The sequence below is a fragment of the Eretmochelys imbricata genome, chromosome 2 (assembly GCF_965152235.1).
Source record: "Eretmochelys imbricata isolate rEreImb1 chromosome 2, rEreImb1.hap1, whole genome shotgun sequence".
Lineage (NCBI taxonomy): Eukaryota > Metazoa > Chordata > Testudines > Cheloniidae > Eretmochelys > Eretmochelys imbricata.
The window spans coordinates 178,921,681-178,936,119 of NC_135573.1; the positions used below are offsets into that span (position 1 = coordinate 178,921,681).

The window sequence follows — 14,439 nt, forward strand, 5'->3', positions numbered from 1 at the left end:
TTAGCATTATATTTACAATGGACAGTTTTCCTAAATCCTCTTACCTGTATAAGATCCTGCATTCTTTGACAGGCAAAACTTCCATAGCTTTACCAGCTGTTTTGACTGTGTAAGGAATGGAGAACCATGTCTGTGATATGTGTAGATTATTTATTACAGCATGAGAGCTAAGATTGCTCACTTGATTTATCAGTGTATTAAACTTGTAGGATACAATAAAATATTTTAGTAACAAAATATCTTCTCAAAGAGAAATATCAAATATTGTCTAAGTAAGTTCTTGAAAAAAAAAACACCTAAGATCAGGGAGAAATTCAGACCCTTGCACAATTCTAAGTAATATTCAAATGAAATTGTGGCCATTTGTGCCCAGGGCTGAATTTGACTCCACAGAACTCAATGGCAATGACTTTGGGGCCAGGATTTTACCCATGTTGTATAACCGTACTTCTTAGCAGGGACAAAATTATTCACAAGTATACTGAAGAAGCAGAAATTGCTTTTAAAGTCATATGTAGTTAGCAGTCCTGATTTTGCTCTCAGACTAGTTATTCCTCTTTTTAAACTGACTTCCTCCATTTATTCATTCAAAATGGAGCTACTCCAGATTTACACCAGTGTAAGTGAAAACAGGGTCAGGACCTACCAGAATTCTTCAGAATTCTTGCTTCGTGGAATAGATGAGTAAAAAGATTTGGAAACAGAACCAAGCTTGGCGCTGTCAACAAGCATGACATAGGAATAATGGTGCTTCTCTTATTGTATCCATTGAAGTGCATCTAGTCATCACTGAAGACGTTAACATTAAAATGATATAACTGGATTCTTCTGAACGTAATATTCTAGAAAAAACCTGGTACTAATGGCAGGCTCAGTGCAGAAGCCAAAGACTGAATTGAATGTGGAGACTAAACTGTTCCCTCTCATCTCTAGAGGTTGTCCTTCCAGGACAAAACTGACATGGCTCGGTGGGATGGTGTGAAGAAGTTTCCCCTGTCCCTGCCTGTGTTGTATCTATTCCATGAAGAAGGGATTCAGTCTACAATGCTATCTGACAACTTTCACAAGTACTTAGTCATTTTATTTAAAATAAGAAAAAAAAATTCACCAAAACTTTACATTAAGTTTTGTGAAAGAAATAAATGCAAAAATATTTAGCATGCTTATTAAAAGGTTGTCCATTATATGATGGAACTTACTTGGGATTTGGCAAAACAGAGTGCATTAAGAACAGAGTGATCAGTGCAGATTAGTTATAAAGTACAAAGGAGCTACTATTACTGATATTTTTTTGATAAGATTCTCAAGTAGTCTAAGGTTGGTTTAAAGTGGTTTGCTGCCTTTTGAAACAGTTCTAGGAATTGATTTTTGACATTACCGACTGAATATAACAAACTCTTTATAGAAAAAAATATATAAGTATCTGATCCAAACCCCACTGGCCCTAAAAGACCAAATCCAAACTTATGGCAGAAAGTGATGTGCAGTTGTGAGCAAAGAATATTCAGAGGACAGGTGTCCACCTGAAAAAACTTTATCACGATAGGCACTGTTGCTGGCACTTTTAGCAGAAATACCAAGAATTTAAGGGATATTAAGAATAATTTACCATCTCATCCTTTAAAGGTGACCTTTGCAAACAGATTTCAAATGCATTGTTAGGACCAGGTGAGAAATCCAGCATGAAATAAAAGATTCTCCAGTAATGGTCAAAAATCACCCATCACAATTTACAACAACATTATTAAGAACGGGACAGCACACTCTAGAATGCTGAAGTATTTTCAATATAGGTAGTTTCCAGTGCTGTCAACATGGCACCTTTCACAAGCACTAAATTCACTTTAGTTTGGGGGTGTCAGAGGAACACAGGATCAAGCATTTGCCATTTTGTAAGGAAAAGCCATTTAAATCACAAGTCTCGTATATTAAAGTGATTCTATCAACTTCTGTTCACAATTACACATCAAATTATATGAAGCTATATTGGGCCATATGGAAGCTCTGTGGGCCAGATCCTCAATGGAGCGCCTTTGATTTCCAGAAGCTGAAGATCTGGCCCACGAGTTTTTGCAAAGCACATGAACACAGTGACAACAGTTATTTCAAAGTCTTCGGATCTGGCACAAAGCTCATTGTTTCAAGTAAGTTCTATGGTAGCGTAGAGAAAATGTTACTTGTGATAATATAAAATTAGAGACTGCAGAGCACAATTTATTCAAAAAGGATAACAGACAATGGAAACGTGATATGCAATCTACAGTAGAAGAATGAATGTCTTTACTATCTAAATGTGAGGTTAATGTACAGAATTCAGAGTAAAACAGATGAATGATCACATTGACAATTATTGATATAGAGGGTTTTTTTACTAATCCTGAGTCAAAGCTGGGCTGTTCTCTTGTGTAGGGGTCAATACCCCAGACCAGGAGAACATCCATAGTTCCATTCTCTGTGGGAGGGGCAAGCCAAAGAGACTATACTAGGGTACCCCTGTGCACCAAAGAACTGTGGGGATCAGGGATAGGTGAGTGGTGAGGGCATGGAATGGCTAGTGGGTCTGTGACTAGTGAGATCAACTGGCCAAAATGCCTGTTCAGTGGGTGGGCAACTGCATGGACATTACTTAAGCTCCTGGGCTATGATGCTCTAGCTAGGATGGGGGAAAGATTTAATCTTCCTGTCCAACATGTAGCTTTCTTAGAGAAACCCCCTTTCCTCTGCTTAGTGTGGTGACCAGGATTTAGCCTCCCATATCACAAGTATGTATTAGTCAGGAGATGTAAGATGTTAGGAGTGAAATCCCAGCACCGTTGATGTCAATGGGAGTTTTGCAATTGACTAGGATTGAGCCCGGATTTCATCCTAATTTTTTTCCTCTCTTGTTCAGGGCGTAGGGGAAGGTGAAAGATTAGGGAGAAAGGATGAGCACTGGAATCAAGAGAGCCAATATTTGTGAATACTGTATATGTGATTACTGACATGAGCATTTTAGATTAGTATTGTAATTTTCTATTGCACAAAATCAATTCAAATTCATACTAAAACATAAATGCCATCCCAAAAGAGTGCAGGGGTGCAGGAATAAAAAGGGTCTGATCCAGCATCAAAATTCCCTATATTTTAATAAGTATAGAATTGAGCCTGTAACATGCATTGTGAGCCCAGTCCTGAGAGGTTCTGATCTGCCACTGACTTTGATGGGAGTTGAGGCAACTCAGTACCTCAGGATCAGAGTCCCTGTCAGTTCTGGACTAATTTAGGCACACTGCATGGTACAGCGGGTTTCTTCCCCAACATATTGATATACTGTTGTCATAAGACACGGAATTTTCCAAATTTTGCAACAATTAAATCAGTGATTGTTCTCAACAACAAACACAAGCAATATGAAGGAAGATATTCTATAGTCTGAATCAAATTCTCCTCTCATTATATCAGTACAACTCTACCGCTGCTCTGTCGAGAATTTGGCCCAACATATTTTGTAGCCTGTCTATATCAGCGAGACTCTACGCAACACGTGCTTTAGAAAGTCGAACTAGGATTTGGCCCTTGTTGCATAATGATCCATAGGGCCAGCTACATTTAGGTTGCTAAAATATGCATCTCAAAGTATCTCTCTTCTTTGTCATTGAGACTTCAATAGGAATATAACCAATCCCCAAGCCTACTGGCCTTTTACGATTCCTTTTAATTATACTGTCTTTTTTGGTCTACTTCAGTATTTATGATTTCAGGCGCTTGCACAAATTCGGGGATCAAATAATATTTTTATCCTTTCTAGTTCAGACTTTTAATAAAAATATTTTGGTTCTGTTTTATCCATTTATAGCAGGCAGCAATTTTATAAATTTCATGAAGTGATTTTTTTGCAATTTTTTTTGATCAGCTCTATTCCAAGAGTGACAAATTTAATACTGTGGCAGAATTATTTAAAAATAATTCAGGAGATACAGCAGAAGCTCACTTATTGGCACTTTGCTCATCAGTTTCGGGATTTGGACACGAGCAGCAACATTCTCTCTATTCCTCAGATTTGATCGCTGAGTTCTGTTGAGAGTTCCATTGTTAATAATTCTTCAGAGTCAAGATTTTCAGAAGTGGTTGACTAAAGTTAGGCTCCTAAATACTTATTGGGGCATTTAAGTGGCGTGATTTTCAGAGGTGTTGAGCCTTAAGCATAACGTTCCAATACATTGGCCAAATACATGAACAAAGACATTTCAGGATGCATCATCCTTGCTAATTTTGGAATTGATATTTGTCATTGAGGGATACATGTTAAGATATTTACTGTAATTTCCCAAAACAGCATTCAGCAACATTTCCCCCGAAGTTGTATCGGCCGGGTCTACAATAGAATACATCTTGTGTGTTCTTATATCATTTTAAGGTGAATAATTGATAAAAAAAAATTTCAAAATGGTTCCGTTTCTTAGTGTGGAAAAGGCTTAAAGATTACTTTTCTAACTCTCATTTTAAAGGTGCTAACCCAGGTTCTTAAATAGTATACACAGTTAGTTCAGGGCAAATTAATCTCCTGATAGTATATTCTAGTGATTTTTAAAAAGAGGCCTTATTAAAAGGTTTGTGGAATCTTTAATATCCTCCGCTTCAGATACATCTACACTGTAATAAAAATCCCGTTACACCAAGTCTCTGAGCCTGCGTCAATTGACTTGGGCTCGTGGGGCTCAGGCTTTGGTGCTAAAAACTGCGGCGCAGACATTCATGCTCTGACTGGAGCCTGGGCTCTTAGGCCACCTCCGTTGCTGGGTTTCAGAGCTTGCGCTCCAGCTCAAGCCTAAACATCTACACTGCAATTTTTAGCAGCACAACCCCAGCCCTGCAAGTCAGAATCAGGAGACTTGGGCCAGTTGTGGTCATGCCGCAGGTCTTTTATTGCAGTGTAGCTGTACCCTTCCTCTCATTATCACGGTGTCTTTTATACACAAATTTTGGGTAAATAAAGGGGAGATTTTCAAAGTCACAAATATTTTGAAATGAACCAGAACATAAAGATCTACTCAGCATTCATTCAACAAGTGTTTAATATATTTTGTGTTTGGAAGCTAAGTTAGTAGGCACTCTCACAGATTCTAGTGTTCCACAAAAACCTGCATTCAATTCAAGCATGTAAACTTCTGCAATTCTAACTCCCTAAAGCTCTAACTCATAAGTGGACAATTTACTCCTATCTTCAGAATTTAATAGGCAGTAACAATATATTATAGACATAAAGTAGTTAAAATACATTTGGCAACGAGGTATAGTTCTCATGCTGAACTCAGAGTTAAGATTGTGTGCTTGAGTGCAATCTGGAGGAATTGGATGCAAGAAATGAAATTGCCTCTCTTCCGCTTTCAAATCTGTGAATTCTTTCTTTATTGTTTCAAAAGCAAAGTATGCAATGTATAATGCAATTCTGAATTTACTTAATTCCTAACAAATTCATTTCTCTCTCCAAAATGAATCCAGACATAAAAGCAAGACTTAATGTCAGCATGATTCAGGTCCTGCCTCCTTCTTCTGAACAAGATGGGAAAGTATCATACATGTGCCTCATTCAGGATTTTTACCCAAATGTTATTAAGGTGACTTGGGAAGACGGCACGAAGAGTGCAGAGGAAAATGCAGTGCATGAGGAAATTTGGGACCCTGATGCCAATCAACAATCATACTCAATGAGCAGCTGGCTGACCGTAGTTAAAAATAGCAACAAGAATTATCGTTGCAAATATCAACATGAAAGCAAAGAAGGTTCTCGCCCAATTGAATCTCCAGGTATATACTATATTATTAAAACTAGTTCTAGACATATTTAGAGAGTTCACTGTTTCTTTACAATAAAAGAATAAAATCTATTACTGTTCCTAAAAGCATTTGCGCTCTCCATAAGCTGAAGCTTCTCCATCAAAAGCTCAGTTTTGGCTCCTCTCCCCCAGTTTAAAATCTTTCTATAATGAATGAAAATGTTGGCTGAGATCCTCAGCTAGTGCAAAACAGCAAAACTCCACTGAAGTGAATGAAGCTCTGTAGATTTACACCAGTCACGGACCTGGCCTACAGTGTTTGGTTTTGAACAAGGGATACATATTGCAACAAAAGTAATAACACACACAGCACCTAGCTTATTAAAACAGACCAGAAGAATTACACAAAACAAAATCAAAAACATAATCCCTTTTCTCTTGAATTAAAAGAAGTAATTTCTGTTTGGTTCTTATCTGAGATAAAATAAATTAATTGCAGCAGATAAAAATGTACTTCTTTCAAAAGTAATGGAAAAAAGGGGTTTATTGACCATCCCCCTCTTGCACATCAAAAATACCTAAGAGATGGGCCTTAGACTGTATCCTCATCAGGATTATTTTCTTCTGTCTCTTGTACAGCTAATAGGCAACATTACCACTACCCAGAATGCCAACAATCTCAGGCTGCCTCAAGCTCGAGACAAAATCAGGCAGCCAGGTTTTTATCCCCCTAGTATACATACACATTGCAAAGGGGCAAACTCAACTGAGTAATTTGGCGGGACAAAATGCATCTGGCTCGACATAAACAAAAACTTGCATACACAGAAAAGCCAATGTGTAGACCCTACAATCAGATCTGCTAGTCCAGACTCTCGCTCCCATGCAAATGCCAAAGATTTCAAGCGGGCTCCTAACAGGCACAGGGCTCTGCACTACCTGAGCATATGCATTTTTCCCTGTTTTAGCTCTAGTTGGCTTTGCAAATCAGTTATGTGTTACTGAGCATTTATTCTGTGGATAGAATCTCGGTGCTCATTTTTTAAAATATAAACTTTTCATATTTGAGTCACTGTAGTTATAATACTTTCACCATCTTTCTCTTTGAACTTCTATCAAGAAAAGTATGCCTTCATTTTCAACAAGAATCCCATTTGACAATTAAAGTCCTCTTTACATGTTATGCTTTTATCCTTTCAGACACCCCCGTAGTGTCTCAAACCACAGAAGGTTGTATCAACAAACCTGAAAACGGCACCACGCTTTCCACAGGTAATTCTGTCCCAATTCTCATTTTCTATACAATACAGTTAAGAATTAAGCACCATTTGACATGGTTAAGACAAAAATGAAAATATTCTCTCTTTTTAAAATGTCCAAACATAATTACTCTAGATGTGGAACACTGCTGTAAGCATAGGCCCCGACTCTGCGGGTGCTCCGGGGCTGGAGCACCCATGGACAAAAAATAGTGGGTGCCGAGTGCCCACCAGCCACCTGCCGATCAGCCGTTTGGTGGGCCCAGCCGATCAGCTGCTTGGCAGCAGGTGGGAGGCATTGGGGGGAGGGGCCGGAGAGGGGGGGAGGTAGAGGTGGGGTGAGGGCAGGGTGCGCTCAGGGGAGGGGGCAGATCATGGGGGGAAGAGGTAGGGTAGATGCTGGGCCATGGGGAAGGGGGAAGAGCAGGGAGGAGAAGAGGCGGAGCCAGGGTGGGACCTTAGGGGAAGCAGTGAAGTGGGGTGGATCACCCACCGGGAAAGGAGAAAGTCGGCACCTGTCGCTGTAAGTTAACATGTGCTGTGGGTTACCAAAAGGGTCCAAAACCTAATCCCCACGGGCAGCTCAGGTTACATGCTGTAGAAGTCCTGCTGAAATATATGTTTTGGTGGGACTTGTTATTCTTTGTTAACATGCCTCATGGGTCATTGTTCTTTAAACTACATGTGCCACTGGTCCTTAATCTAATATTTAACATGTTAAATTACAAAAAGTATTCAAAGCCAAACTTTTCAAATGGGGCGTAAAGGTGCTGAAAGCTTGAAGACCCAACTGATTTCAGTGTAATTTCAGTACTTCTGAAAATCAGACCACTTGATTGATCAGCTGCTTAGATGCAGACTCAGAACAAACGGAGACACCCAGGTCTGAAAATTTTGGCATAAAATCGTGGCAACAGCCTATTTATAAGAAGCACTAGCATTCTGCTTACTCCTTAGCAGACACCAACGATGCCAGCCCTGAGAGTGCCTCTTTGTTTCTCTCAGCTCTACCATACCATGGGAATGTCTGATCAGAACATAGACCTCTTTAGAGGACACAATCAGATATTGATTTATGCATAGTCTGATTAGGTGGTATAATTACGGCAATCAAATACCATGTATACCTTATGCTATCACACATGATTTTATAGTTATTTTTCTTTGTGGCTATAGAATATGCAAAATTAACAACTTGTTGTTCTTCTTGTTGTTGTATTTTGTTGTAGATATTACAGACAGTTTCATGCACAGGACGGCGTATTTAATATACATTGTCCTACTCCTGAAAAGCACCATGTACTACGTCATCGTACTCTTCTTCATCTACAGGATGCAAAGTCCAATCAAGCACCGGGGAAAGAAACCTTAAACTTCTCCTTACAACTTCCAACGTCAGCATTTGTGTCTGAAATTTACTTTCCTTTGCCATAAGCCTGTCATAAGAAACACCTTGCTCTAAATATTAAGACATGCATTTCAATTTGATTTGGTTGGCTATTTCTCTAATTAGCACAGATGGCTTCTTCTGCTTGAGAGCGAACAGTTTTATATGTGACCATACTTCCTATTTTATTATTTTAATTTTGTAACTGTGGAACTTCAAGGGCTGAGGCTACACTCCTTGATTTCAATAGGAATTTTGCATCACAAAGTAGTGCAGAACCAGTCTCTTAGGCCCTTATCCTGCAAAGAACATTTTGTTGTGGAAAGGCCAACTGCATTCAGTAAAGTCAATGGGAAAACTCGTCCCATAAATATTTGCACGTGTGGAGTATTAATCTAGAACTTAAATTTATTTGTTATTTCTTTCTACTAAGTACACTTATTTGCTTTATAAAACAAAAACAGGCTTCTGAAATATGACTAATTTTTTTAACTGAAACATTAATCTATTTTAAATAAAATTCAGCATTGCAGAATTCTGTCCAGTATTTATTTCTTTCAAGGAAATCAATTTTAGGAACTGCAAGGGAGGATTCCATAGTGGTCAGAGACCCATTTCTTTCATCCCCTGCACCCAACCATGTAACATATTTATCTAGCTTTTACCACAGTAGTATCTGAATGCCTCACAATCTCTAATGCATTTATCCACACAACACTGCTGTGAGATAAGGAAGCACTATTATGCCGATATTACAGATGGAGAACTGAAATCTGTAGAGACTAAGTGACTTGCCCAAAGCCACATGGAAAGCCTGTGGCAGAAGACAGAATTAAACCCGTGTCTCCCAGGTCCCAGGCTAGCACTAAGCACTAGACCATGCCTCCTCCCTTCAGCCCCAAACCTGTCTCTGTCCCCCTCTCATATCCAGGTCTCTCATATCCACCCCTCCCCTTCAGCTCCTATCCTCCCCCACATCCATGCCTATACACAGCAATATGCACATGCACAAGTCCATGGGGCCGGACGAGTTGCATCCGAGAGTGCTGAAGGAATTGGCGGCTGTGATTGCAGAGCCATTGGCCATTATCTTTGAAAACTCGTGGCGAACGGGGGAAGTCCTGGATGACTGGAAAAAGGCTAATGTAGTGCCAATCTTTAAAAAAGGGAAGAAGGAGTATCCTGGGAACTACAGGCCAGTCAGCCTCACCTCAGTCCCCGGAAAAATCATGGAGCAGGTCCTCAAAGAATCAATCCTGAAGCACTTGCATGAGAGGAAAGTGATCAGGAACAGTCAGCATGGATTCACCAAGGGAAGGTCATGCCTGACTAATCTAATCGCCTTTTATGATGAGATTACTGGTTCTGTGGATGAAGGGAAAGCAGTGGATGTATTGTTTCTTGACTTTAGCAAAGCTTTTGACACGGTCTCCCACAGTATTCTTGTCAGCAAGTTAAGGAAGTATGGGCTGGATGAATGCACTATAAGGTGGGTAGAAAGCTGGCTAGATTGTCGGGCTCAACGGGTAGTGATCAATGGCTCCATGTCTAGTTGGCAGCCGGTATCAAGTGGAGTGCCCCAAGGGTTGGTCCTGGGGCTGGTTTTATTCAATATCTTCATAAATGATCTGGAGGATGGTGTGGATTGCACTCTCAGCAAATTTGCGGATGATACTAAACTGGGAGGAGTGGTAGATACGCTGGAGGGGAGGGATAGGATACAGAGGGACCTAGACAAATTGGAGGATTGGGCCAAAAGAAATCTGATGAGGTTCAATAAGGATAAGTGCAGGGTCCTGCACTTAGGATGGAAGAATCCAATGAACCGCTGCAGACTAGAGACCGAATGGCTAGGCAGCAGTTCTGCGGAAAAGGACCTAGGGGTGACAGTGGACGAGAAGCTGGATATGAGTCAGCAGTGTGCCCTTGTTGCCAAGAAGGCCAATGGCATTTTGGGATGTATAAGTAGGGGCATAGCGAGCAGATCGAGGGACGTGATCGTCCCCCTCTATTCGACATTGGTGAGGCCTCATCTGGAGTACTGTGTCCAGTTTTGGGCCCCACACTACAAGAAGGATGTGGATAAATTGGAGAGAGTCCAGCGAAGGGCAACAAAAATGATTAGGGGTCTGGAACACATGACTTATGAGGAGAGGCTGAGGGAGCTGGGATTGTTTAGCCTGCAGAAGAGAAGAATGAGGGGGGATTTGATAGCTGCTTTCAACTACCTGAAAGGGGGTTCCAAAGAGGATGGCTCTAGACTGTTCTCAATGGTAGCAGATGACAGAACGAGGAGTAATGGTCTCAAGTTGCAGTGGGGGAGGTTTAGATTGGATATTAGGAAAAACTTTTTCACTAAGAGGGTGGTGAAACACTGGAATGCGTTACCTAGGGAGGTGGTAGAATCTCCTTCCTTAGAGGTTTTTAAGGTCAGGCTTGACAAAGCCCTGGCTGGGATGATTTAACTGGGAATTGGTCCTGCTTCAAGCAGGGGGTTGGACTAGATGACCTTCAGGGGTCCCTTCCAACCCTGATATTCTATGACTCTATGATATGCCTCCCTCTGCCGCTCCCTCTAGACTGATCCACCACCCGTTAACTCCAGTCCAATTCCTCCTCTGCTGGCCTAGTGTCCCCTCCTCACCGCACTGTTTCCTGTACCCCACTGCTTCCCCCCACTTCTGCCAACCATTCCCCCCTCCCGCTCTCCTTCTTCTCACACTCTGGCTCCTGCACCTGTCTCTCCCTGTGTTACCCCCACACACACACACACACACTCCTCACCCCTCTGCATTCTCAGTCAGGCTGCTTCCTCCTCCTCATCCCCTGGGTGCTAGCGGCGGGGGTGGGGAGGCACTGATCACACAGAAGAGAGCGGGTCCTTGCTCTCACATCTGGTGCTAAAGTGGCCTGCAGCAGCAACAGTGTTGTCAGCCTCAACACTTGAGGTTTTGGCAAACACGTGTGAAAAGTACCCCCCAAAATCAATGAGGTTGGTGAAACTGCTCCTTCCACACTCCCCCTCCCCCAGCAGTAACACTCTTCCCCTCCTCCCCACAGCACTCCAGTACATCAGTCCCAATCTTTCCAGTGGCTAAACTGGGCGATGGAGATGGAGGGGCCGATGAGCCAAACCTAAGTAGTGCCATGACCCTATGCACTAGGTCACGATGCCACTTGGTGTGGGGCCTGGGGCAAACAGGGAAGTGGGGGGGGGTCAAAGGACAGTCACACAAATGCCAAGATTTGGGGAGTTCTGGGAATATCGTCGCATCCCCGCCCCCGCAGTAACCCCCAAGGGATGTACACACACAGGCTGCTGTTCTCCCTGGCTCCTCCCCGTACCTGTGGCTGCAGCATCCCCTTCTCACACTGCTCGCTCCACTGCCTGCCTGGCTCTCTGTTGCCTGGTCACCCCACCTCCCACCTCCTCCTCTTCTACACACGTATTGAAAGCAAACAAACGTGGTGGCTAAGGATACAGCTATGTCACGCATGTCACCACTGTCATGGACGCGAGAACTTTTGCTGTTATATGACCCTGCCCTGCTGCCACGTATACATTTACTGGGATAAAATTGTACCTAAAATCATGGCAGTGGCTATGGGCAGGCGGCCGTTCCCCTGGCTCTGCCCCTGAGACTCCACGCCACCCACCATTGCCTGTGCAAAACGGACCTCACAATGAGGCCTCAACTCACAGCTCCTGTGCCGGCTCAGGCCCGGCTGCTTTCTGTGAGCCAGCTGCAAACACCAGGCCTGGCCCCGCCCTGGGCTCTACCTGCAGCCATTCCCCCCATACCACAGAGAGGGGCACCGTTGGGACTGGGGGCTGCAGCTACTCAGCCTCTCTCCTCGCTCGCTGGTGCTGTGCTGCGTGGGGGGAGGGGCACAAAGCAGCAGAGGAAATAGCTCCAGGTGGGAGGAGGGAAAAGGTGCCACCGCCCGCTAGATGAAACAGGCGCTGGGAGCTGCTGCCCCGGGCGCGCCGTCGAGGCGTCATGGCAGCAGCCGCGGCTCACTCGCACGTGGGACAATTCGGGGTTTAGACCCCTCCCCCACATCCCCACCCAGCTGTGCACGCGCCGTGGTGGCTGCTCATGCACAAAGGCCAGCCGTGGCAGCAGGGACAGGGCCCATCTGAATCACCCAGAGATCACCCAAAGGGTCACCTGTCGCCAGCTAAAGGGTTATTGGGTTGTGAGGGGAGGTTTGCTGCCGAGGCCTTTCAAAAGTCACCAAGTCAGTGAAAAATTGCCGAGGTTGGCAACACTGAGCAGCGATTACAAGGAAAGTCCGACTCAGCCCCCGAAGCACCAGCTCAGAAGCTTTGTGGGGATGCCACATGGGCAGACTGACCACACGTCTGAACTGGGAGGGCGCTAGCTAGAGCGTGCTTATTGCAGATGGAGTCTTCAGGGACTGGAGCTGCCCAACTTCAAAGTGTCTCCTGACATGTGCAAACTGAGATTTTTTCAAAGGCTGATAACTTTGGCCAAACCTGGGCATTTTTCCCACCGGCATTGTAAACAACACAGGTGTAAGAATTATTTTGATGTGGGCAAAAAATGGATTTTCCTGAAATCTACTTCTACAAATGGCTGCACCATTTTGCCAAAACTAATTTTTTTAACATCAGCCTAAAGCAGAAAGCTGGCATGGAAAGTTTCAGCCAGAACAGTTTAAGTTTGGCAAAGGTATAAGCAACTGAAAACAGAGTCTTGCAATGGGAAGTTTCAGCCAATGTTAACTTACAGGCATCTATCTGTAGCAAGGCAACAATGCACCAGGGTGGCACCTCCTGCTGGTCATCTGGGAATTAGCTCTTTTCCAGAGTATGGAGCGCCATCTGCAGGCTCCATGTCCCTTCCAGACCCCAGTGCGCTTTACCTTGGGGTGCTGCCCCAGCAGTACCCCACCACACTCTGGGTCTCCCATCCCAGGGGAACCCCAACCCGCTAAGCCCACCTTGCCTCAGTGGCTACTGCCAGTCATCATCTAGCCCCCACTCAGTAGGGAAGACTGCAGTCTGTAATGGCCACTCATCACAGGCAAGGGGGTAGCGCTAGCTACCTCTGCAACCCCAGTACCTGTGCAGGCCTTCACCAAGGCCTGCAGCCTGGGGGTTTACCAGGAAGGAGCTCCAGCTCCTGCTCCCGCATCTTCAGCTCCCAGCCAGACAGCCCTTCTCCCTCCAAGGCTAGAGTGAGCCTCCTCTTCAGCTCCTGGCCCACAGCCCTCTTCTCAGGACCAGCTGGGCCCTAACTGAGCTGGCCACAGCTATGGCTGTTTCCCCAAACAGGCTTGGTTTCCTGCTTTCACTCCTTTTCCCCAGCCACAGCCCTCTCCAGGGATGCTTTTATTCCCTGTTCTGCAGGAGTGGGGTAGCCACCCAACTACACTATCACGAAAGTGTGCCTTCTATAATTAAAATGTTTGTCTATATCACGCACCTTGAAATCCAGGCCCTGCCAGTATCTGTCTCTTACCACTTCATCCACCTACAACAAACCCATTTTTATTAAATGTAAACATCTATGTTAATGTATAATTTTGGTCACACATTTAAAATAGAAAAAGTCAGCAACAGGAGGAGGAATGAGGATGATTCTTCTATTTCTCCTTTATTCACTGTTCCTGGGTCCCAGAAGTGAGGAGATTTTGACCAGTCCTTACAACCTATCAAAGAAACCATTGGTAGTCTATAGCCTTCAATGTCTTATTTTATATTGTTATTTATCGCTCATCACTGAAGTGGCGGAGTGGTGATGCATTTGGGTGATCCCAGTTGGTATGAGCAAGGGTTGTCTAAGCTGCTTCAAAAGGAATGGTGTTAAACAGCTTCCCTTCCTACAGTTGCAAGTGTTTTGGAGGCTAGGATTAAAATTCAAAAAGATCTGGAGAAACTGGAGAAATGGTCTGAAGGAAATAGGATGAAATTCAGTAAGAACAAATGCAAAGTACTCCACTGAAGAAGGAACAATCAATTGCACACATACAAAATGGGAAATAACTGCCTAGGAAAGAGTACTGTGGA

At 43.5% G+C, this 14,439-nt stretch overlaps 1 protein-coding gene across 1 annotated transcript in view; it reads left to right on the top strand.

Annotated features, from left to right (window-relative positions):
* The window catches only part of LOC144260165 (uncharacterized), a 78,026-nt gene extending 69,102 nt beyond the window's left edge, over nt 1-8,924 (top strand). Inside the window, exons 9-11 of the mRNA XM_077808722.1 lie at nt 5,482-5,787; nt 6,957-7,028; nt 8,245-8,924. Of these exons, the coding sequence (XP_077664848.1) occupies nt 5,482-5,787; nt 6,957-7,028; nt 8,245-8,387 (521 nt within the window). The 3' untranslated portion in view covers nt 8,388-8,924. The remainder of the gene's footprint in view (nt 1-5,481; nt 5,788-6,956; nt 7,029-8,244) is intronic.
* Nucleotides 8,925-14,439: the final 5,515 nt, after the last annotated feature.